Source organism: Pelobates fuscus, chromosome 2 (genome assembly GCF_036172605.1).
Source record: "Pelobates fuscus isolate aPelFus1 chromosome 2, aPelFus1.pri, whole genome shotgun sequence".
NCBI classification, from domain to species: domain Eukaryota; kingdom Metazoa; phylum Chordata; class Amphibia; order Anura; family Pelobatidae; genus Pelobates; species Pelobates fuscus.
Genome location: NC_086318.1, coordinates 227,305,866 through 227,331,320, shown reverse-complemented (window position 1 = coordinate 227,331,320; position 25,455 = coordinate 227,305,866). Strand labels below are relative to the sequence as shown.

The 25,455-nt window shown below is 40.8% G+C and overlaps 1 protein-coding gene across 1 annotated transcript; it reads left to right on the top strand.

Moving 5' to 3' along the window:
- Positions 1-18,520: 18,520 nt before the first annotated feature.
- On the top strand, positions 18,521-22,688 carry CCN2 (cellular communication network factor 2). The gene is made up of 5 exons (XM_063443236.1): positions 18,521-18,788; positions 19,183-19,402; positions 19,732-19,983; positions 20,347-20,558; positions 21,290-22,688. The coding sequence occupies exons 1-5, from the start codon at positions 18,738-18,740 to the stop codon at positions 21,584-21,586; spliced, it is 1,032 nt and encodes a 343-aa protein (XP_063299306.1). The 5' UTR covers positions 18,521-18,737; the 3' UTR covers positions 21,587-22,688.
- The last annotated feature ends 2,767 nt before the right edge of the window (positions 22,689-25,455 follow it).

The window sequence follows — 25,455 nt, the reverse complement described above, 5'->3', positions numbered from 1 at the left end:
GGGGGGTGTTGTATGTGAGGGGTGCTGTGTGTGTGTGTGTATGAGGGGTGCTGTGTAAGTGTATGAGGGGTGCTGTGTAAGTGTGTGTGTGTGTGAGGGGTGTTGTGTGTGTGTGTGTGAGGGGTGTTGTGTGTGAGGGGGGTGCTGTGTGTGTGTGAGACGGGTGCTGTGCGTGCTGTGTGTTTGGGGGGGTGCTGTGTGGTGTGTAAGTGCTGTGTAAGTGTGGGGGGGGGTGCTGTGTGTGTGTGTTTGGGGGGGGTGATGTGTGTGTGTGTTTGGGGGGGGTGATGTGTGTGTGTGTGTTTGGGGGGGTGCTGTGTGTGTGTGTTTGGGGGGGTGCTGTGTGTGTGTTTGGGGGGGGTGCTGTGTGTGTGTTTGGGGGGGTGCTGTGTGTGTGTGTGGGGGGGGGGTGCTGTGTGTGTGTGTGTGAGGGGGTGCTGTGTGTGTGTGTGTCTGAGGGGGGTGCTGTGTGTGTGTGTGAGGGGGGTGCTGTGTGTGTGTGTGAGGGGGGTGCTGTGTGTGTGAGGGGGGTAGTGTGCGTGGGGTAGGGGTGCTGTATGTGTGTGTGAGACGGGTGCTGTGCTGTGTGGGTGTGAGACGGGTGCTGTGCGTGGGGTAGGGGTGCTGTATGTGTGTGTGAGACGGGTGCTGTGCTGTGTGGGAGGTAGGGGTACTGTTGGGGGGTAGGGATACTGCTGGCGGGGTATGGGTACTGCTGTGGGGGGTAGGGATACTGTGTGTGGGGGGTAGGGGTGCTGTAGGGGGTAGGGGTGCTGTAGGGGGTAGGGGTGCTGTGGGGGGTAGGGGTGCTGTGTGTGGGTAGGGGTGCTGTGTGTGGAGGGGTAGGGGTACTGCTGGGAAGTAGGGGTACTGCTGAGGGGTAGAGGTACTGTGTGGGGGGTAGGGGTACTGTGTGGGGGGGTAGGGGTACTGTGTGGGGTGGTAGGGGTACTGTGTGGGGGGTAGGGGTACTGTGTGGGGGGGTAGGGGTACTGTGTGGGGGGGTAGGGGTACTGCTGGGGGGGTATAGGGGTGCTGTGTGTGGGTAGGGGTGCTGTGTGTGGGTAGGGGTACTGTGTGTGGGGGGGGTAGGAGTACTGCTGGGGGTGGTAGGGGTACTGCAGGGGGGGTAGGGGTACTGCTGAGGGGGGGTAGGGGTACTGCTGGGGGGGGTAGGGGTGCTGGGGGGTAGGGGTACTGTTGTGGGGGAGGAGAGGTACTGCTGGGATGGTAGGGGTACTGCTGGGATGGTAGGGGTACTGCTGGGGGGGTGGGGTGGTGCTGTGGGGGGTAGGGGTGGTGCTGGGAGATAGGGGTGGTGCTGTGGGGGGTAAGGGTACTTCTGGGGGGGTAGGGTGCTGCTGGGGGGGTGCTGTGGGGGGTAGGGGTGGTGCTGGGGAGATAGGGGTGGTGCTGGGGGGTAAGGGTACTTCTGGAGGGGTGGTGCTGGGGGGTAAGGGTACTTCTGGAGGGGTGGTGCTGGGGGGTAAGGGTACTTCTGGAGGGGTGGGGGGTGCTGTTGGGGGTAAGGGTACTTCTGGGGGGTGGGGGGGTGCTGTGGGGGGTAAGGGTACTTCTGGGGGGTGGGGGTTGCTGTGGGGGGTAAGGGTACTTCTGGGGGGGGTGCTGTGGGGGGTAAGGGTACTTCTGGGGGGTGGGGTGGTGCTGTGGGGGCTAGGGGTGGTGCTGGGGAGATTGGGGGGGTAAGGGTACTTCTGGGGGGGTAGGGGTGCTGTGTGTCAGTATCCCCCCCTCCCTCCTTCTTACCTTTAATGAAGTGGGGGGGGGGACACACAGCCATCCCTGGTGGTCCGGTGGTGGCAGGCAGTGCTTCCGGTTCGGGAGGCAGGGGAGGGATCTGTGATGCTGAACCCTCTGTCTTCCCGCGCGATGCTGTGTGGAGCGTTGCCATGGTAACGCTCGGCAACGCTCCACACAGCATCGCGCGGGAGGACAGGGATCAGCATCACAGATCCTTCCCCTGCCTCCCGAACCGGAAGCAGAGTAGGCGCCTGCCGTTTCGGGCAGGCAGGTGCCTACTCTGCAGTGATGGCGGACCTGTGGCCGCGTGCCCACAGAAAGGGCCCGGCGTGCCACCTGTGGCACGCGTGCCATAGGTTCGCCATCACTGACCTAGACCCTAAGAGGGTAGCGCTGTCTTTCCTTGACCGCACTGTTTTTTGTTGTTTCTATGTATTTCTATATTAAAGATTTTTTATTTTTTATTTTGATACGGTAAACCATGGTAATTGAGTTATATACTCCCTTGTATGGGCACACCTCCGGTTAATGTTTGTTGGAGGTCGAATTTCGGTTCTCCCTTCCAGCAACCTTTGACAATTGGGGACTTCTCTCCTATTCATTGCTTTGGGTTATGCCCATTTTGTTGCCCATCTAGTCCTATTTTTGACTTTAGGGTTGGACTTATCTAACCCTTTAGCCATTTCTTCTATATGAATTCGTGGATATAATAGGTAAGTATAGGAAAAAACGTAAAAACTGGCGAATGGGCCGTTCGCGAAAAATAAGCGAACGCGGCAAACAGCCGAATAGCCCTATCTGCCGAATGATGAGTGGTATGTGTGCACTACGAATCAGCCGAACGGGCTTAATTCGTATGCGCACACAGCCGAAAACCGGGGAAAAAACGTGCGCAAAATGGCGCTAAGGATTTCAAAAAAAGGAGAATTTGAAAGGAATAAGAGGTAAACGGAGGCAAAAAGCCACCAAACATGACAGGGGAGTTCTGGACCCCGGACACAATAAGCAAATAGAAAGTATGCAACAAAGGATTCTAATTAAGACAGAATAAGCAATAGATAATGTGATATAAATATATATACCAGAAATTAATAAGAATAAAATAAAATAAAATAAAGAAAAATGAAGCTATATAGTACAATAGCAACTAGAATAATAATTATTAATAACAATAAAATCTATAAGGAATGATAGTATTAAACAAATGTCTATAGGAAATAATATGACAAAAGTGACATCTTTGTGTCAGAGCAGCAAAGAAAGAGGGAAATGCAAGGGAAGTGCTGCCTATTATACTGGGACCTGAGTAAGGAGGGGCCTATGTTAATGTATGTTCATTATTTTTTCATTCTGTTTGTATTATTTGCTGCTATTGGTGGACAGTAAAGAAAGGGATATGCAATATGAGCCTCCGTGTCTTGTTATAAAATTAAAGTTACACTGTAGCTACTTCCCTGAAGAGATATATTAGTAGAAACAAAGTATCTCATTAGCAAATTTTACTGAGCGCCTTCAATAGCAGTATAATATAGATTAGAATGGCTAGGGCGGAAGATGGCTACGTGAATGGGTTGTATTGAGTGACAACACTTAACAAATGCAAGCAAACCCCAGAAACTGGGAAAGCCTAAGCACTGTTAGCTGCCTAATATCAAGCTATCCTAGCCAAATAATAAATAGTAATAAAACTGAGAAAATCACCAGTATTTGGCGGGTGCGGATCCTATTTATGTCTGATGCCTTTAACAGGCGCCTAATGTCTAAACTGTGTCTTCAAGGGCACCTAAGTCTAATAAAGGAACTGCAACTACAAGCCAAAAATTAAAAAGAGATCTATAGCCTCCGCTAGACAGGATGATCACATTCCTGAAGGCAAATATTACATACCCTGTATTAAAACACTAAAATGATATGCTATCACCAACTCTACTCACAATTGAACACCTGCATTTAAACAATACATACAAACAAAAAAACACACACACACACAACCCTGCATTCAAGCGCAAACACTACACACAAATACAACCCTGCATTCCAATGGTAACAGTACATACAAATATACCCCTACATGCACACATATACAAAAACATGCTTACATACAAATGCACAAACACTGCACACAAATACAACATACTACCCTGCAAGAATGGGCAAATGGTAGATCCCCAGCTGGCATAGCATTGTGGGAGTTGTACGACAGATGGAGATCTATATTTTTACCACTCTTGCGCTAGAGGGGTAGGCCCCAAAAACTTTCTTGCACTGTGGCCCTCTCTACGTTAGTTCCATCACTGGGTTGGAGTGTAGGATGTGATTGCATATTACAACACAGCTGGCAGTCAGCTTATCTTAATACTAATATGGTATCAATGGCCTCAGTAAGCAGGAACAGGATCTATGTACAATAACCACTTTAGTAAGATGATGTTGTTGGGGTGCTTACAGAGCCTTGCAAAAGTATTCAGCCCCCTTGGCATTTTTCGTGTTTTGTTGCCTCACAACCTGGAATTAACATGGATTGTTTGAGGATTTGCATTATTTAATTTACAGAACATGCCCACAACTTTGAAGATGTTTTTTATTTTTTTATTATGAAGCAAACAACAAAAAGGAAAAAAAAAAACAACTGAAAAAGTAAATGTGCATAACTATTCACCCCCCTAAAGTCAATACTTTGTAGAGCCACCTTTTGCAGAAATCACAGCTCCAAGTCACTTTGGATAAGTCTCTATGAACGTGCCACATCTTATCACTGGGATTTTTGCCCATTCCTCCTTGCAAAACTGCTCCAGCTCCTTCTAGTTGGATGGCTTGCGCTTATGAACAGCAATCTTTAAGTCTGACCACAGATTTTCTATTGGATTGAGGTCTGGGCTTTGACTAGGCCATTCCAACACATTTACATGTTTCCCCTTAAACCACTCAAGTGTTTGGGGTCATTGTCCTGCTGGAAGGTGAACCTCTGTCCTAGCCTTAAATCACGCACAGGGTGGTACAGGTTTTGCTCAAGAATATCCCTGTATTTAGCACCCCCAACTCTGACCAGTTTCCCAGTCCAGGCTGCTGAAAAACATACCCACAGCATGATGCTGCCACCACCATGTTTCACTGTGGGGATGGTGTTCTTTGGGTGATGTGAAGTGTTGGGTTTGCGCCAGACATAGCGTTTTCTTTGATGGCTGAAAAGTTAAATTTTAGTCTCATCAGACCAGAGCATCTTACTCCATACATTTTCAGAGTCTCCCACATGCCTTTTTCGCAAACTCAAAACATGTCATTTTGTTTTTTGCTAAAAGCAATGGCTTTCTTCTGGCCACTCTGCCATAAAGCCCAACTCTATGGAGCGTACAGCTTATTGTCGTCCTCTGTGCACATACTCCAGTCTCTGCTGTGGAACTCTGTAGCTCCTCCAGGGTTACCTTAGGTCTCTATGCTACCTCTCTGATTAATACCCTCCTTGCCCGGTCCGTGAGTTTTGGTGGGCGGCTGTCTCTTGGCAGGTTTGCTGTTGTGCCATGTTCTTTCCATTTGGTTATGATAGATTTGATGGTGCTCCTGGGGATCATCAAAGATTTAGATATTTTTTTTATAACTTAACCCTGACTTGTACTTCTCAACAACATTGTCCCTTACTTGTTGGGAGAGTTCCTTGGTCTTCATGGCAGTGTCTCTTGCTTAGGTGTTGCAGCCTCTGGGGCCTTTCAAAAAAGGTGTGTATATGTAATGACCGATTATGTGACACTTAGATTGCACACAGGTGGACATCATTTCACTAATTATGTGACTTCGGCAGGTAATTGGTTGCACTAGAGCTTTTTATGGGCTTCATAACAAAGGGGGTGAATACATTCGCATGTGCCAATTTTCTGTTTTCTATTTCTACAAAATAGTTTTATGTATATATTTTTTCTCATTTCACTTCACCAACTTAGACTATTGTGTTCTGATCTATCACATAAAATTCAGATTAATAAAACATTGAATTTAAGGCTGTAATGTAACAAAATAGGTAAAAAGTCAAGGGGGTGAATACTTTTGCAAGGCACTGTATATTGACCATTTAAATAAAAATTCCACTTTAGCTGTACCAAGAAGACTGGAAAAGCTAAGGGACCCAGGTAAGTAGCAAACCATTAACAAATTATTTTATTCCTTGGCAGGGGACACCACCAATGGCATGGGCTGCATTGGTCATAGTACCCCTCTATTGCTTTACTAAATAATGTGACACTATATAATGCCCTATGTCTCTTTTTCTTCGTAACTTTAGTTGATATCTATTCTTTTGCAATGCATTTGTGACCTGATGCCTGGGTCTTTTTAAGAGGATCTTTAAACCCCAAAGTAGGTTAACCCACCTGCCAGCTTTTGTGTTGACAGAGAGCTGACATTTTAGTGGCAGCGACTGATTCTAGAACTGTCCAGAAAATGAGAACTTAATTTAATTAGACATGTGCCTCAAGGGCCATGCTAGCATTTAAATGTGGAAAGAACAGGATATTCTTCCACATACCCCATTACTTCCCATGGGATAAACAAGCCTTGAACTGTGAGATGAAAATAAAATGCTGCGTTGACATTACTTTAATATTAAATACATGCCTGGTTGTGTTGTTCATGGACTCTTTATAAATTAGTTTATATTTTGGAGGAGAGGTTAAGGAAATAGTTATTTTTCTTCAAATTTAATCTTCCATTACACTAAAAATAAAACCTCAAATAGTTGTTTCAATGCTATACAGTTTCTGCTTCTATAAGAATAGGCCATTAATGTCCCAGCTGACATATAAGCGTCAGGCTAGGTAGCAACTGTTTCCAAATGACCATGCCTACAGAGTAAACAAATAATGACTACCCACATGTGGACATGATTTCTTTTTTTAGAAGATGACTGTGCACTGATTACATTAGATGGCCACAAAAAAAAAAATATAGTAAATAGCACTGGAGTACAGTTTATCAGAGCCATTTATCTTGGCCCTGAACAAGTATGGCCCGTGATGTACTTTTTCTGATCAACTATGGTTCAGTTGACATAATCCTTTCCTTATACAATTAAATTTTAAATAAATAATCCTATATTGAAGATTAAATGGGCTGCTGTTTAAATACATTTTTGCCGATGTGTATTCACTAATTAGTTATTGTAGTGGATCAACAAGCAACAAAATTCGGACAAATCGATTTGGCAGAAATATTTTTTAGGTCAGATGGTGTGAATTTGTTTTGAAGAAGGTTGTTGGTTTGACTCGTCTAAAAGTCGTCCAAGCAATATATTCAAAGAAAAGATTTAGACAAGCCAGAAGGGCAAGAAAAAAATAGTTTCATAATGACTGTATCCCTTTTGCGAGCTTTTATTCATTAAAAATAAGGGGGAAGGGGGGCGGAGCCAACTGCCGAACCGACTGGTTGCATCTGCAGAGAGCTCCTGGCGTTACTGGCCTAAACGACCAAAAACCTCGACAATATCACCCCCCAAAAGCAAACCGGCTGACCACACACGAAACAGCAATGGTCAGGAAAAATAAAAAACCCAAGCAAGACCTGCCCCGGCCGGGCACCAGCATCGGAGACCTGTGGCGGCGAGCACGCTCTGGAGCCTGACATGGCCACCTACATGGAGGACTTTGAGGACTCAGACGAACTGCTCTCTGAGCCAGAAGAGATACGTTCACCCACAGTGCGGGCACCGGAGAAGCCTAACACACAGTCAGACACAGCCCCGGTCACGAAGGGTGAAATGAGGGAGCTGCTGGCGGAACTCTGCCGGAATATCCAGGAGGACGTGGCAGATATGCGAAAAAAGATATCAAGGGCCTTACGGACCGCATGGAAACCGTAGAGCAAAACTCCCACACACATACAAGGCAAGTGACCTCGCTCCAGCAGGAGATGAAAATGCTGCAACAGCAGCACTTGAAGGTGGAACAGGCCATGGCAGCAATGGAAGACTCACGGCGTGCCCAGAACATTAAGATCAGAGGCATAGCAGAGTCAGTCCCAGAATCTGAACTTCCCCACCTCATGAGGCGCCTGGTGAGTAAAATAGAAAGCCAAGGGAGTAGGCCTGGATGGTGTATTCAGAATCCCTAAACCACCAACGGCCCCATCAGCGGCAACCAGGGACTTAATTGTCAAATTCCAGAAGCGACAGGACAAAGAAGCCGTAATGGCCGCCATTAGGGGCAGCACGCCGCTCTTCTTTGAGGACATGACCCTCTCATTCTACACAGATTTATCTAGAGGGACTATGGCCTGGCCCTCAACCCTTAGGCCTTTCACCACCCTACTCCGCGAGCGCGACATTAGATACCGATGGCGCTCACCCCACAAGCTTCAAGTGATCCAGGGAGAAACCACATGTCTTATAGCGGATTTGCACCTCTCCACCCTGGGCCTTCCGGCAGACTCCATACAGCGACCCCGCACAACTTCCAAGCCCCACAAGTGGAATCCGGCTACCTCCGAGACTTTTGTTCCAGGTGGACCTACTCGCGCTGCACAGACTGTAGCCACTACCTGAGCGCTTTAGAAGGGGACGGCTAAGCCTCACCGGCTGCTCATACCCTTGCCTTTTCACCGCTCTCAGTTAACTTTTAAGTTGGAATATTTTGGTTTGATTGTATGTTTTAGGGGCGCAATCTGGTTCTACACTCGCCATAGAGGCTCCCGCTCACTAGGGGTTGCACAGAGGCCGCTAGGCAACACTTAACCGCACTTAACCTCTGCTGCTGCCATGACCTCCCAGGCCGTTTAGACGGCGGAGCCACACACACCACCCAACCACAACGACACCGGTTCCGACCATAGGGGCCTAACCAGACATGCGGTACGTCCTCACACATATGCAGCAATCAGGCTGCAGGCACAGGGGGTCGCCTCGTGCCACACTCAACCACGCACAGCCAGAACACCCACTCGTTTGTACCACAAACACATAGAGTGGAGAATCCCACATGTTTGCTACATCCCTCACACAACTCACTGGCTATGAGCCCGTCACCCATACACACTCCCTGTGGGGGCCACCCCAACCTTAATGCTACACCGGGGACCACGATACTGCCTAGAAGCTCATGGCAATATGTGGTTTTATTAACCCACTCGCGACCTTGAAAGCGGCTTACTCTAGATTTTATGCAAGGCATCTCTATGCTTAGAGAGAATGGAAACATGACAACACAACGTAGGCTAACTCTAGCAATGTTATATGCTGTTTGGTGTTTCTTAGTTTTAAATACACATAGTTTAATTTTATATGTATTATGTCATTTGGTTACTGCTAAACTGTAAACCGTGCTCATATAATATGACTACGATAACATAGCGGAATTAGAATTGAAAATTAAACGTCAGTGCATATCATTATATGTTGGCTAATCTTACTCCATCATTATGTCCAGTTAAGCATGTTTCTAAAACATAAAATTGTGTGAATTTTCATGCCACAGTCACAATGTGATGTATCATGAATTGCGCTGTTGTGGCGACCGTTAAAATAATGTACCTACCTGCACAACAAAAATAAAGAATTCCCCCCCCCCCCACACAAAAAAATAGGGGGATGAGCAGCACCAGGATTACATTTTAATTTAAAGAAAGGGGAGTTTTCAAAAGGTTAAAGGAAAAAAATCAGTAGGCAATTGACAACCCACTCACCCAATCCACCCTGAAAATAACAAGGTCTTCACACATATTAAGTCAGAAGCATGAGTGAGCTTACTTAAGCATGAAAAAAACACAGTGCCCTATTAGCTTCTACTAACTGCACTGCGGAGGTGGCAGGAGAAACCACACCACAAGACTCAGGGGGCAAATAGGACAAGGGCAAAACCACTAAAATGAAAGGCTTTTTAAAAAAAAATAAGGATCAGCAACAGGAGTCATTTAATTTAAAAAAAGGTGATTTGTCAAAAAATAAAATGGTGAAAAGGGTGATCTGGCCATCAATTACCCACTCATTTATTCCTTTAATATTCTGAAAAATCCCCCTTTTTTTTCAAATAAAATTTCTTCTGCAGCTCCATCATTTTGAAGATGTCTTTCATTCTAGTGGTTTCTTCCTGCCTGGCTAGTCTTTGTGGTGAGGCTATGCCTGTTGTCCACCATAGCCAACTAAGCTGCTTGTCCCTAAGAGTCTAAGATTGTTATCATCAGGGCACTTATATGTAGACAAGTTGACTTTAAAGGAAAACCATAGGCACCCAAGCCACTTCATCTCAATTTAGATGAATACACCACGTCCAGGGGCCATAAGGTGGGGGCCACAAGAAGCGGGCCATGTCCTGTCCCAAACAGGGGGTGCCATCTTAGGGCACCCCCAAAATTGCACTTATTCTGTAAGGCAGAATAGGCACCTGCTTACACCAGATGGCATGTGCTGACTCTGCCGAACTAACGGGGGAGAAAGGAAGCAGGCGACAGCGAAGGTGAGGGAGTGCTGATGTGCTTCCAGTTCCTCACAGCTCCTTCTGTGATGCCGGGAGCTAGAGTATGACATAACTCCACCCCAGTCTCACTAAATAGTGCAAGTAAGCAACTCGAACAATACATGAGTCACTGGACTCCAGGTAGAATACCCCCATTGAACCCCAGGGACAGGAGCCACACCAGCTTTCCCAAAGGTAGGGAGCCTGGATGGGCCTAAAAAACTAAAATAAAAAACAAGAAATAAAATTAATTTGTGAGTGTGTGCAAGAATGTGTGAGCGTGTTTGTCAGAGTGCGTGTGTGTCTGTTAGTGTGTCTGCCAGTAAATGTGCCTGTGTTTTTCAAATCATTGAGAGTGTGTGTCAGTGTGTATGTCAGTGATTGTGTGTTTGCCAGTAAATGTGTTTCAAATCAGTGAGATTGTGTGTCTGTCATTGAGAGTGTGTCTCAGAGTGTCTGTCAGTGAGTGTGTGTGTGTCCTCACTGAGAGTGTGTATCAGTGGGTTTGTCACTGAAAGTACGTGTCAGTGTGTCAGTCAGTAAGTGTGCCTGTCAGTGTGTATGTGTGGATCTGTCCGTGTATATTTAAGAGTGTTTAATAGTGTTTTACTGTCAGTGAGTCTGTGTGTTTGTCTGTCAGTGAGTGTTTTGTGTATGCCAGTGTTTGTATATGTCGATGAGTGTGTCTGTCTGTCTGTGTGTCCCTCAGTTTGTGTGTTTCAAATCAGTGAGTGTGTGTCTGTTATTGAGAGTGTGTGTCAGTGTGTCTGTCAATGTGTGTCATATCAGTGAGTGTTTGTGTCTGTCAGTGAGAGTGTGTGACTATCGGTAAGTGAGTGTGTTTCTAATTACAAATAAGGGTGGGGCATATAGATGAAAAGGTGGGGTCATTGCCAAAGAATCATGCATATTTGGACTGGACATTTTCAAAGGGGAGGGGTTGGATGACCGCACCCACCTGTTGGCACCAAAAAAAATTAACCTGTTAACCTGCTTCTGGTGGCTGTCAATATGACTACAGCCACTAGAGGTGCTTTCATGAGACAGCAACATCAGCTTTAGTCTGATATTGCTGTGTGTGTCTCACTTTAAGCATGGTTCTGTTTAACAATGCATGCTCTGCAGGCAAATATGAATTACAATTCTTTGAAGGATGTTTAGTGTTCTGCACAGCTTATTACCAAACAAATGAACTGACAATTAGCTTTTAAATATTGGCTAGTTTTAAAAATCAGTTATACTTTAAAACCTAATCCTGCTCCTACATGCAATGAAGTATATTAGCTATCAGGTAAAAAAAAAAAAAAAAAAAAAAAAAAAAGATAATATTAGATGTTTTAGAGTGACCCTTTATGTTTCTTATATAAGGCACAAAGTAATAGTGTACAATTTAGTAACAAAATACGGAATTAATGCTTTTAGCAATATTGTACAAAATGTTTAATCTGGAGAGAGGAAACGGTTGGTCTTTACTAAACTTGATCTCAGGTCTTTTGATGTGCTCTGCTCTTTTGATGTGGGTGGCATGAAACTGATTGAAGTCCTAACTGAGAACTCAAAATATGTGCTCATAATCTGTATGTAGAACATGCCTGAAGAACAACATACCCTACACACTATGCATAACTCAGCAGTATACACATTTTATATGGTCCTTACTTTCACATGCTTTTAACAGATTGTGTAAACAGTCTTAAATTATTAATACATCCCAAAGCAAAAAAAATGCAAGGTATACAGACTCTTTCAGCTTTTCCCAGACAAACTTGTTTACCTGATAGCAAACAGTCTGGCTTTCACTCCTCTGCACAAGACCTTGAAAATCATGCACTCCCTCTAGTGGCATACTTAGTATTTAACTATATACTATATATAACTATATAATATATACAGTATACATATTAAAAAGGATATGGATACAAATATATTACGAGAATTACCTTAAATACGGTATTTTTCATTTTTCAAAAAGTATGTTTTAGTCTAAAATAATTTTAGGTAATATGTGGTAAAATAAGCATTTTAAATACTGCTTTAAGCATCATATTGTGTAATTATATTAGTTAATATACTTAATGTTAAATGAACTAACATATCTATATAATAACCCCCCTATAACAGCAGTTGAATAAAACCCCTCTCAGTGTTCTGGGAGAATGGGGGAGATTTATGAGAAATACAGTTCACAACATATGTGAATCTTAGTTTTATATGTGTTCTCTAAACAGTGCATTGTGATGTGTTGACAATCATTTTGAAAAACTTTTCATCAGTAATCAATTTCAGTGTTTTTGTAACATATTTTCTAGTAAAGGAGTTAAATTATTGACTATAGTACATATATAGGATATAAAAAAAAAAATCTGCAGGGAATCCCCAGGTTTACAATGATACAAGTCAAAATAAATATGGTTGTCATACTACGTTTCTCATCCCTGTGTCAAAAAATGGTCTGACAGGAAGTATTTCTCAACAAGTCGTAAAAATAATATAACCGCATGAGAGTATGTAGAGCAACCCCATAGTTGTTACTTTTCTCAGATATCTGAAGGTAAATAGGGAAACGAAACTTAGGATAGCCTCAACTATGCATTATGAGACTAAGTTCCCTATTTGCGTCACCGATTGTAGCGTCATATCATTTTAAACACAAACCATTTTTTCCCAACATTCCAGAGTCTGACCTAGCCATTCCAGCTGTGAATTCATAGTGCTGCAACTGTCTGGAAAATACAAAAGTGGAATAATGGATGAGTGAATGTTTATTATCCTTGTGTGATTAGTGCCTAAAATGCATACCATGTTTTTACGCTTTAATTTAAGCAAGACATGACTTTTGTTTTGTTTTTTGTTGTATTTTGTTTTCGATTAGTTTGCTCATTAGGATTCTACAGATTTTTTGAGTTTTATTATCTTAAGCAGAATGCTGTAGAAACATTTTATGAAACAAGAAGTCATATGTTTGCCTTGAATAATAAAGAGGTGATAGTAGGCCACACATGCATTACACATATATATAAAGTATCCAAAACTGTTAGTATCCAACTCTGTGTTTATTAAAAGTTTTTAGAAATATACACCATCACAGCCTAGGATCATTTTGTTTATATAAATATGGAATAAGAGAAACGTTTGACTGGTAAAATATAAAACAAACCTGACTCTAGTAAACAGTACATGGGCAAACATTCCTTGGGTCGAGAGGGATTGGTTTTGAATTCCAACTTTTAAAACCAAATATGTTTCTGTGGCTTATGACATTCTTTGAATCAGAAGTAGACTAGAACACGGAATAAACAGCCAGGTATTTTAACTGATAGTTAAATACATTGCCACATTATAAACATAATTGGTTGGAAGTTCAAAAAATTAGACATACTGGAAAATGAGTAAAGGTTTTGAGGTCTTACAATATAACAGTGAAGCCTTTGTTACTTCCTGAAAGCTACGGGCAAAGGTATTGGACAATTAAACAGAACGACTGCTGCCAGCAATGTATAGGAATAGGTACCACCACAACTCACACAGGTAGACTGCCATTCACAAAGATTGGATGGAAACATTTGATCCTTACTGGATCCTTCTTTTACATTTCCAACTTGGTTTTCTGAATTTATTTGGCCTCATTGAAACTTCCACAGTAGAGTATCTTCCTTAGATAAGTATATTGTAGGTGAAAGGTGGACCCTTGGCCATCCTCTAAATGTGGTATCCATGATATACATTTTTCACTTTCATTTAGTAAGTAAATATAATAAACAAAAACCATAAAATGTATACACATTAATACCACCGCTAATACAATTAACATCTATGCTAAATAGTTTTAATTAAGACAGGAGGTTATATACCAAGATATATTTAGTATTACTTTATTAAATATACATACGACTCTATGCAATATGTATCTTAAATAAACCAGTGACTTCATATACATTAGTATGCAAAGAATGGCTATATGACATAATGTCTAAAAACTGAACGTCTCATTTGATAATAACCAGCACAACGGGACTTTTTCTTTTTCTGTTAATCTATTTAAAAGTTACTCAAGTGCAAGTCTTTTTCATTAAGGTCCTAGAACTCACCATTAAAGGGCCCCAGAAGAAAATATATTCAGCCAGGTTGCAACTTTTAATAAATACAACAGAGTATGTCCCAATCCCAAGAAGTTGTCCACAACTTGTCAATAGTGAGATATATATCTTTGGAATATGAAATATTATATTATATGTAATATTTAAATAAATATGTATTATGGTATAACTTGATTGTATATTTACCATTTTTACAAGTACATTCTGTTACATAAATGAAGCCCTCTAGCTGAGGTATTATGTTAATTCCATTCTGAGCACATTCAGCAGCGTTTTGAGAGTTTAAGCCTTATGTTTGGACTTAACAATCAGGGACTTACTACTAGGAAAAGTAGGTTAGGTTCTATTCCTCTCCACAGGCTCAACTAAAGACTTTTGTTTTGGTACCACCTAAATTCTGAACTTTGTTCATATCAGTTGTACTATAGTCAGCTTTGGCTCAACCTTCATTTGTCTTGTCTTGTGTATTACCTTTGTCTATAGGGCCTAGAGGGAACCCTATTTATAGTATTGGTTTATTTTAGCGCTGTTCCCCCTTTTTTTGTATATTCGTAGGTTCTATATGCAATGGCAGGGTCAGTTGGGACCAAAAATATACATTGTTTTTACCATCCTGGTCTCAGTACAGCTCTAATCCCCCCCTACCTTTCCCTGACGATAGAGTGAAGGACAATGTTTTCCTCCTATGATGGTCATGATATGTGAATTAATAAAGGGCCACACAAGAAGCATCATTGACTTCTATAGGCCCACATGTCATGGCAATCACAGGGCAGAAATAAAAAAAAATACAAATTTATATATAAATTATCTATAATTTTACATGGTCAATTGGGAAGATTTCCTAAAATTACTAGCCAGCCCTTAGCCTGTAACCATTAATACCAGTTTGCTCAATGGTCAGTACGGTTCTAATTCTGGGTCATAGAAAGCATACATTTATGATTATGAATCTAGAATAGGACTATAGGACCTGTCTTTTAATTATATGTTAAAAAGATATGAGTTGATACATGACACATTCTTAAATTCCACCTTCAGTGAGACACCTTAAAAATCATGATGTTGGCTTGGGTCACAGTTCAACCCCCAATGTGTTTTAGTGACATCAGAGCCAGTCACTAAAACACCCAAAAACCGACCCACTTGCTCAGATTATTGGATGCCATGATTGAAGGCAGTTCTGCTGGTAAGGACATTATGCTGAGGGCTGCTTTTATTATATCAGATCAGATGTTTTGGTTTACATAAAGGACCTGCTGTACATATTCAACACCAAAAACAAATGGAAGAAAGGCTGAACTTGACGGACGCATGTCTCTTTTCAGCTATGTATTTATGTTAACCATTACTGTCTATCTAGAAATATAAAACCAGAGCATAAAATGCTAATTTATGTAGGGACTGTATAAAAGGGACCTGAAACTAGAACACTGCAGAAAAAGACTACTGTTAGTTTAATGGGAATCCTGGAATAAAGCACACAATATTCATCTAGACATTTGTAAAAACTTTAAGAGAGCTAGAAATAGCATCTACTTCAGCAAGTATTTGGGCTATCACAGAGATATATAGCACAGTGTGCAAGTCTCCATATAGGGCCAGACTTCCTCTGTCTGAGCATTGCGTACAGCTTTGGCTGAAGTCAACATTCCTTAGGTATTTTTCTCTGGGAGCGTTTGATTTCCGTTTTGAGGGCTGGCACAGACCATCAATTGCTCTAATAAGAAAATGTCTGTGACTGAAAGCTGAAAATGTGCAAGATTCTTTCTTTAAGTACACAAACACTCCACGTCTAGCCACTTTCCTGTAGTTTGTCCAGTTTTCGGTACAGTGTGTCTGATACCTGATCAAATGACTTGGAAAAATCAGGGAAACAAACTGAAAGGGAAGGAATGCAGTGTATCTCCACCTGTACATTTTACAAGACTCAACTAAACTGACTGCTGCGATTGAGGCAGATGTAAACGTACTGTATATAGCTGTGTAAACTAGAGTTGGCTGCCAAGTTAGCGAAATTCCTCATTTTACCAGAAAAATATGGGCTGCTAAAGGAATTCATTATATAAACCTGCATGAAAGTTAGGATTAGCACATAGTATCTCTTAACATGTCTCTGTTGGACTCTAAGGCTTAATTCACTAAACTGTGAATTGTAATAAGCTGCCAACCTACTTGGGTGATTTGTTTTTCTCTACTTTTTGGGGCTTACATTTTGTAAATCGGTTGTAAGTGCACTGTTTGGTGAAGGAACCCCTTTAACGTTTGAAAGTTGGATTTGTACCAATGCTTTCCTATGTGATTTAAACATGAAAGTAAAACAAAAAAAAAATTCTAGACCGACACACCCAGACATTCTTTCCAATGAACGGAAAAAAAAATATCAAAAACATGCTCCAATACATTTCTCCAAAAGCATGGCCAAAAATGTTAGCTGAATTGCAGTTATATATTCCATATGTAAGTATGATCACGCAATAATTACTGCCAGATAGATGCCTTTACATAACATACATTACGCCCTTTGGTGGCGAAGCAGGGTGTTTCAAGAAGTGGATTCCCCTAGAGGTATTCTTCAAATACCAGCAATTTAACCTATGCGTGGACTGTAAATATATAATGTATATACATGACAATCCTGTACAACTGTATGGGCAGCTAATAGGATACTGATCTTTGAGAACAAAAAGATCGATTGACAGTGGACAATTGACAGACTACTAAATTTAATGCCACTAAAATTTCCCGGCAACTATTATATTTTATCAGGAAAAAGTACAACACGTAGAATAAAAGTGTAATCTAATGTAAAGAAAAATAGCTGAGACCCACAGTCTGATGTGCTCTCTGAGTATGCAAACAATGTCCCCTCCATTCAGCTTCAGACCAGCTGGTTATCAGAAATGCATGTCCTGCAGCAATACAAAAGGGACATCCCTCTGTGACCTTAATGATTCAGCCTAGAGGATGACATCATATCTATTAGCAGATATTAGCAAAGCTGCTAAGAATTCTCAGAAACATTCCCCTTCAAACACACAGTAGCATGCTCCTATATTTATAGAAAAGTATGAGAGGAGATTCTTAACCACTGCAGTGCTGGAAGCATCTGTGTGAAAACAAAAGGCATAAAATTGCCTTAACCCCATCTTTTTTAAATACTGCTTAAATGGAGCATGTGTTTTAAAATATTTAGAGACTTTAAATTACTATAAGATAAAGAAATAGAAGATATTAAAATCATTAAATTATATCGTAAACTTAATACGTGTGCACGTTATATTTAATCCTCATCACAAAGATGGTTTAGTTTATCTGTAAAAATGCCTACATGTACACATTATAACACACATATGTGTATTTCATTTATTAGAATTTTGCAACTGACACAATGCACAAGGTTTTCAAAGATACCAGGGGAACCTTTGAAAGGGTTATTTACCCTGGTAGCTGCCCTGAAGGCATAGCTGACAGGGAATTTTACCCTTAAATGTAAAATTCACTTTGAATTCACACTTTAGTGAATAACTCCACCACACGATACACTGTTTATATGTGTGTGTTTTACAGTACATTATACACTGTCTGTATGCATCTATATGCATACACACACACACACACACATTTAAAATATATACAGTAAAGTTATAAACTATATATGTGTGTGTGTTTGTGTGTGGGGTGTATTTAAATGTATCTTCTCAGCACATACGTAGAAAATAAACGTTAAATGTGTAATGAATAGACATGCAGCGTTTTACCAATGTCCCCCCAATACAGACTGCTTGTGAAACACGGCAGAAATGATATATTTGTCAGACATTGTGGTTACATCTCACTGTGAGGTGTGTTATAACACGATTATTGAAACATAAAAAGCAGTATGGTGAAGCAGTCTGGAACAGGGGCTAGCCATACAAAACAAGCCTCAAACCTGCTTTTCACGTACAATTATAAAAATGTAAAATTAAAACAGAATGGAAATAATAAAATAAGGAGAAAATCCTATTTGGTGGTAAGGATACAGCGCCTTTTTGTACTGTGGAGTGTGCCAGTTTTTTTCAGACAGGAGGAATGCGGAGTGTCAAGGGGTCAGGATCAATCCGGTGTGATCTGATGAAGCAGGAAGGTTTGCAGGAATGTTTGGAATGTCCTTGCTTGTGTAGGACTCCATTCAGCTCATTGGCGAGACTCAGCAGCCAGCAGGATATATAAAGAGCAGCATCGCCTACCATTCCTCACACAACAACTCTTCAACAACCCAAGATTGGAATCGAACTCTGAGACAAGTACTGGGTAAAGGAAGAGGCTTCAGACTCTGAGCTAAAACTGAAAAGCAACACGACAGCGAGCTAAAGCAACTTCAAGACTGAAGATCGCCTTAAGATCTAGAGACAGAAAGACAAAAGAAATTATTTTTTTTATTTCTTTTAAGGAACGCTTAACAATGTCTGCAGGAAAAGTGACGGCTGTGATCCTTTTTGCTTTAATCTGCTGGGTAAGTTCTACTTCTGCACTATATGCACATTGTAACTATATGGAGGTGCTTTTTAAAAGAAGTTTAGGGAGGACATACATTAAGCATGGCAGTAGGGTTCTAGACTGGGCTCTTTAAGTGGTGAGGGTTGGTAACTATAACATAACTGCATTTATATTACTTTTAGTCATTTGTTTAAAAACTAGTATGTTATACTAGAATATGTATTTTCGTGATAAACAATGCATTGCCCATGTAAACCTGGGACTTGAGCTAGCCAGAACACTTTAATTATTAGAATGAGCATTTCATCAAATGCAATGAGCATTTCAGGAGTGACAGGCTGAGGGTGGCAGGAGTGGTAAATCTGTAAAATCATTTCATTTTCTGACTGTACCTTTTCTCTGCATTGCAGGTGTCCGATGCCCAGGAATGCAGTGGGGAATGTCAGTGCCCACAGAGGGTCCCTGAGTGTGATCCTGGAGTCAGCCTGGTACAAGATGGCTGTGGATGCTGCAAAGTGTGCGCCAAGCAGCTGGGTGAGCTGTGTACTGAGAAGGATGTCTGTGACCCACACAAAGGACTCTTCTGTGACTTTGGATCCAGGGTCAACAGGAAAATCGGAGTGTGCACTGGTAAGTTTGTGCCCAAATCTCCTTCCTAGCTAAACCAACTTTACACTTAATATTCTTGCAGGGAAGAGAAAAAGTGAATAAATTACTCTAGAATATTAGCTATGTTAAAATAGAATATATAACATCTGGTCTCTCTCTCTCTCTCTCTCTCTCTCTCTCTCTCTCTCTCTCTCTCTCTCTCTCTCTCTCTATATATATATATATATTGGAAAATGATAATTGGGCACAGCAGTAATAATAGCACTGCTAGATTTCAATAATAGCACTGCTAGATTACAGATAATCTTTGCTCATGAGTCTAATGGTATATTTTGTTTCTGTATCTTTAGCAAAAGAAGGAGCACCCTGTGTATTTGGAGGAACTGTGTACAGAAGTGGAGAATCTTTTCAGAGCAGCTGCAAATACCAGTGCACTTGTCTAGATGGTGGTGTAGGATGTGTGCCACTCTGCAGTATTGATATCCGTCTGCCCAGCCCTGACTGCCCCTTGCCACGAAGAGTGAAACTCCCTGGCAAGTGCTGTGAAGAATGGGTCTGTGATCAGCCTATGGAGAGAACCATGGTCGGACCTGCTCTGCCTGGTAAGTTCTGGTTTAAATCTCAGAATTACATATGATGTTATTTTTTTAAAAAAAAGAAAGAAATAGCCAAAAAGTAAGCTTTATGGGAACAGCAAAAATTAATAATAATTGATCTTTATAGTAAAACATCACATAATACTGCAAACGTATGGTGACATTCACAGCTGATAAAGCAGGGCTGTTTTATTAGGCATTTTAGAGTTGAGGCAATAATTAACTCTTTGTCTATCACATATTCTATATAGTGGCACTGTTCCTTGACACTTGAGAGGGTTAAGAATTCTTGAGTTGGAATTTTTATACATTTGTCTCTTAGTTATTTTATATTTGAGATCTCATGTTCTGTTTATTTTTCTGTTACAGCTTTCAGAATGGAAGAAACCTATGGACCTGACCCTTCTCTGATCCGTGCCAACTGTTTGGTGCAGACTACTGAATGGAGTGCCTGCTCAAAGACATGTGGCATGGGAATCTCAACAAGAGTTACTAATGACAATGAGCACTGCAGACTGGAAAAACAGAGCAGACTCTGCATGGTTAGACCTTGTGAGGCCGATCTGGAGGAAAATATCAAGGTAAATAGATGTTCATATTGGACTTACCATCATTAATAGTAGAGTTTAAAAATGTAACTAATGTCATGGCCAGTTTTTGTTTTTAATCCACCATTTGCCAATTTAGATTTGTGCAAGAAAAATACATCAAACATTTATTATTAATCATTTTCTGCTATTGTTGGAATAATTAAATAGTTTGTTGTTATGCAAGGAGTCATGTAATTATTTCATATATTTAGGGCCAAGAATAAATGTAAGAACGTAGTGATAATTTGTTAAACTTGCTTGCATCTGCTGTGGTTGCTATGGGAGGAGAGCAGAGACACTTCCTATGGTAGGTCTTTTCTGCTCTACATTGTCAGATACTCAGAGGCATTGACTGACAGCAGGGAAGAAAACCTATCTCATATTGGGTTTTTTCTCCTACCTAATCTATACATTTACTAGCAAAACTGTAAGCAAATGTATAGATAAAATCGTATTTTTATTCTAATGAGCATAAGTTGTTTGGGGTATGACAGGTACCCTTTAAGTACATTATCTAGAGTAAAATGTATAATTGGAATAGAGAAAGTGCTTTAAAGGCCACAGCTAAACTGGTTAGAATCAAAGGAAGCACCAAATAGACCAATCAGCATAAATATACTTTTAGCACTTTGGCAAAGAATTGAACTTTCTATTTAAAATAAAAAACCTCCCAATTTTTAATGGAATATAGAAATAACGTATATTCTCTTCTACTTTTACAGAAAGGGAAAAAGTGCATCCGTACTCCTAAGATCTCTAAACCAATCAAATTCGAGCTTTCCGGTTGCACCAGTGTGAAAACCTACAGGGCCAAGTTTTGTGGGGTTTGTACCGATGGCCGTTGCTGCACTCCCCACAGAACAGCCACTCTTCCAGTAGAGTTCAAGTGTCCTGATGGTGAGGTCATGAAGAAGAAGATGATGTTCATCAAGACCTGTGCATGCCACTACAACTGTCCAGGGGACAATGACATCTTCGAGTCCATGTACTACAGAAAAATGTATGGAGACATGGCATAGAGCAACAAAACCACCACAATTTAAAGACTCTTTAACTTGAAATGACTTTGCAACTCATAAACATAATTTTATAGCACAAGAACGTATTTAAGATTGTTTAAAGGAAAGACTTAACCATTGAATGACCCCAGCCGTTGGTTTGAAGAAAGGGAGACGAACCAGGCCACCGCAGCTATGCTGGGTGTAATATATCGTCATCGTACGCACAATAACACTGCAATTAGGCAGCATTCACTGAGTATGGTGATGTATGTTGCACCCAGACATGCAACTGGAAAAAAAGTTATATTTTTATATTCACTATATGATGAACTGACAATAAGTCAGTGAAAGCTGGAGTTCATACCCTGGCTACTTTAAGGTTCTAAAGAGAATTACAATTGAATACAATTCTGTTTTAGTAACCCCAAAGTACACTTATTGGGTGGAATCAAAAATGTGTCTGTTACAAGACTGGAAAGTTTGCAGTGTGTCTTTTTTTGCATGCTGCAACCTTACTTTTTATTGGTATTGTACATAGTGTATATACATTTTTGTACAGTTATATAAATTAACTTAATTTTGTTTTGTCGATGTTTTTTTTTTTCATTTTTATAATGCTTTAATATTTTGATGTTACCCTGTTTTTATTATTGTTATTATTATTAATATTGTTTGGTTCGCAGTAAGTTTAAATGCTTATTTGAGAAACCGTTCAAAGCATGAAACAGAATCTCATGTGGAAATAGTGCTCAGTTACAGAAAAGGCATTTCAAGCAACTCCATATTGTTCCATATGTTATGAGTAGCTAGGCTGTATTGATTGCACTGGAAACATTTTATTACCTGAATTTTAACTGTTTGAGAGCCAAGGGAGAGCAATTATTTATGGCTCTCCCTAACTCCAATTTGTAAGGCTTTCAGAGAGTTAAACACTTTCAATTAATCAACAGATTGATATTCTGGAACTGATCAAAAGATTTGTCCCGAGCATTTGTTTCTTTCTTTGACTATGACTATTTCTGTTATTCAACAGTTTCGTTGTGTGTTTCGACGTGTGACCAAATGGTACATGTTTGCACTTTTCTAGATGAAAAATAAAATATTTTATTTTTTATACAAACCATCTGTGTTTTCAGTTTCATTCACTCCAGAATGTTAAGCCAGCTAGGTGATCTGTCTAGACTTAGCTGCAAAGGTTTCAAGGTAAACAATAATTTCCCAAATCCAGTTCAGACTATCAGTTACATGTACAATAACATCACTATTACAAGCAGCAGGAACCCATTCCTGGCCAGTACAGAATACACACAAGACTAGCTAAAAGTAAGCCCAACGGCCAGATGTGACCCACTGTATCTATCCTGTGGCCTCCAGGTTGCCTGGGAATAACATAGATCCATAATATGATATGTTGACATGCTCAACTGCTATACAGAGTCCTGCCTAATCTCATGTGCTGTTTGGCCCTCATCCTGCCTGAGATATTCCAATAAGAGAGTGCCAAAGACACACTGTAGGGTATTTAGTAGACCTTTATTATGCCAAATAAACAGAGCAACAACATTTCAAAACTCATGAGTGCTGCTTGGAGATATAAAAAATAATAATACTCTGCTGATGTAGTGAAACAGACATGTACTAAAAATCTTACAGTATGCCTGGACACTCGCTCTATGAGATTAAGTTAGGTCACGATTTATATTAATAATGTATTTATAAAATGCCACCATATTCCACAAAGTTGTTTACTGGGTATAATTTAGCATCAATATTTATGGGTGGGGGGGAGGTGAAATACAGGAGCAAGAGTTGATGAGGCTCTGCTCAAAGGAGCTTACGGTCTACTGATAATTATAAATTAATTTATAAAGCACCTACATATTCCATATTTCTGGTTCATTATATAACATCAGTTTTTTATTAGGTCTGATCCATCAGCCGTTAACCCTTTCAGTGCCAAAAGAGTGGATAGTGCTTTCCTATGAAACAAAATGGGTTTGAAGTTTAAATTGTGCACCACACCCAAGGAAAAATGCAGACAGCACTGCTCAGCAAACCTAGGCTGCCCACATCCTTGGAGAATAGGATCAGAGTTCCTACAATAATCAGTACTAAGAAAAATGCACTTTCTGGCTCTGCAGGATATATTTGTCTTATGTCCCCTGTTCCCATTTAAATTGGCCAATTATGGATGCCTTACAGAAAATCCACTTAATATTTAAGTCAGGTATTTCCCTGACGTTTATGGAATAATAAAACCAATCATGATTTTTTTTTCAGCTCCAAACAAGTCCATGATTACACAGTCTTACTGCTTCTAATGTCAGATAATCCTTGCAATTGTCCACAGAGCCTTTCACTTATGAATATCTTATACTGTAGCTGTTTATCTGAGGTAGTTAATAGGTATGTAGGTACCGTTTAATGAAGTAGTACACAATTTAAGCTCTGTGATTCCAAGTAGATTAAAAAAACGTATCCATATTAATCAAGTGTATAATAGCTGTTTATCACTGTAAATTAAACTGTATTAAATGTTACATTTATTCTTACCAAGTAACATATGATTGCTGTGAGAAACTGCTATACCATCTATAAAACAGCTGCTCCAAATTCCAAGCCTAAAAATACCCGAATAATGGGTTAACTGAACTGTGCCATGCTGAACATGTTTCGGGGATCAATATTCTGAATTCCACCCATGGCGCCAAAGAAGAGATGAATAATAGATAAAAACGATGATTGATGGCTAGAGGACAGTCATACATTTTAATTTTGATGATATGTATATATTTATATATTAGAATTATAATTTATTTTTTTTCCCCCTCTGTTGGTTATTTTTTCTCAGTTCATCTGTGAACCAAATTGCAGGAACATTTTCCTATCCGTGTACTGCACAGAATATCCATAACATATCCATATATATATATTTCCTGGCCATATCCATGGCAGCACAACAATGGGTAGCTTCTCCTATCGCTAAATAGACAGGAACTTTCTAATTAAAAGAAGGGTATAAATGCTCCCACTCACCCCTTCCTCCCTCAGTCTTGTAAACAGCAAAAAAAATCCGGGTGGGATATTTGTGCTGCCATTAGTTCCTGCCCTATCCCTAGGACATACTTGGTCAATTTTGACTAACATTTTTTTATGGTTTACGTGAGGATTATTTCCCCCTGGTCCCTTGGGAGTTCAGCCTCTTTCCCTTGGGAAGTCTTCAGTACATGGCCCTCCGCAAAGGTGACCCCCTGGAGAAACCCCCTCAGTGACCGGGGGTATAAACTTGCTGTAACCCAACGGGTAGCAAGATTGGCCTGGCCCATCAGATTGCAGTGACCCAAAGGGTAGTAATATAGCAGACGAACATGGAGGTATTGGAATTAATCTCATAGGAAGAAAGAAGTTATTTCAAATATATAACATCCTTTTCTTGAGCATCATACATCTTATGTCTATATTACGTTATTCATTCCCTCTTGCCTGTTTATTCATTTCATTTCTGGAATCTCTGCATCCTTTCCGGCATCAGCATTCCTATCGGAATGCCGTGCTCACACTTTTAAATTATTTCTATTGTTTGTCCACAATCAGTTTGTATTTCTTGTGGACTGCGCATGCGTGGACTGTCTTGTTAACAAGTGCGCGCTCATTCACAGAGGTTTGTGTCACAAGCGTGCCCGCTAGTATTATACCTGTTTTGTTTGCGTGGGCGCGTTCGTTTTCTTTTGCCACAAAACCTTTCACTTCTTTGCTGCAAAATCACTGCATGTGTTGCGCGCATGCGCGAATCTCTAGGCGTGCATGTAGCCCCCGTATTCATGACATCACTTTTAAAGGCGCCAATATCAAGAATTACTGTCCCAGGCATTTGGATCAGCATCAAT

Excerpts from the sequence above, each read along its gene's own strand:
- CCN2 (XM_063443236.1), top strand. The coding sequence starts at position 18,738 with ATGTCTGCAGGAAAAGTGACGGCTGTGATCCTTTTTGCTTTAATCTGC. Across the intron at positions 18,789-19,182 it reads TTTTTGCTTTAATCTGCTGG|GTGTCCGATGCCCAGGAATG; the intron begins GTAAGTTCTACT and ends TCTGCATTGCAG. Across the intron at positions 19,984-20,346 it reads GGTCGGACCTGCTCTGCCTG|CTTTCAGAATGGAAGAAACC; the intron begins GTAAGTTCTGGT and ends TTTCTGTTACAG.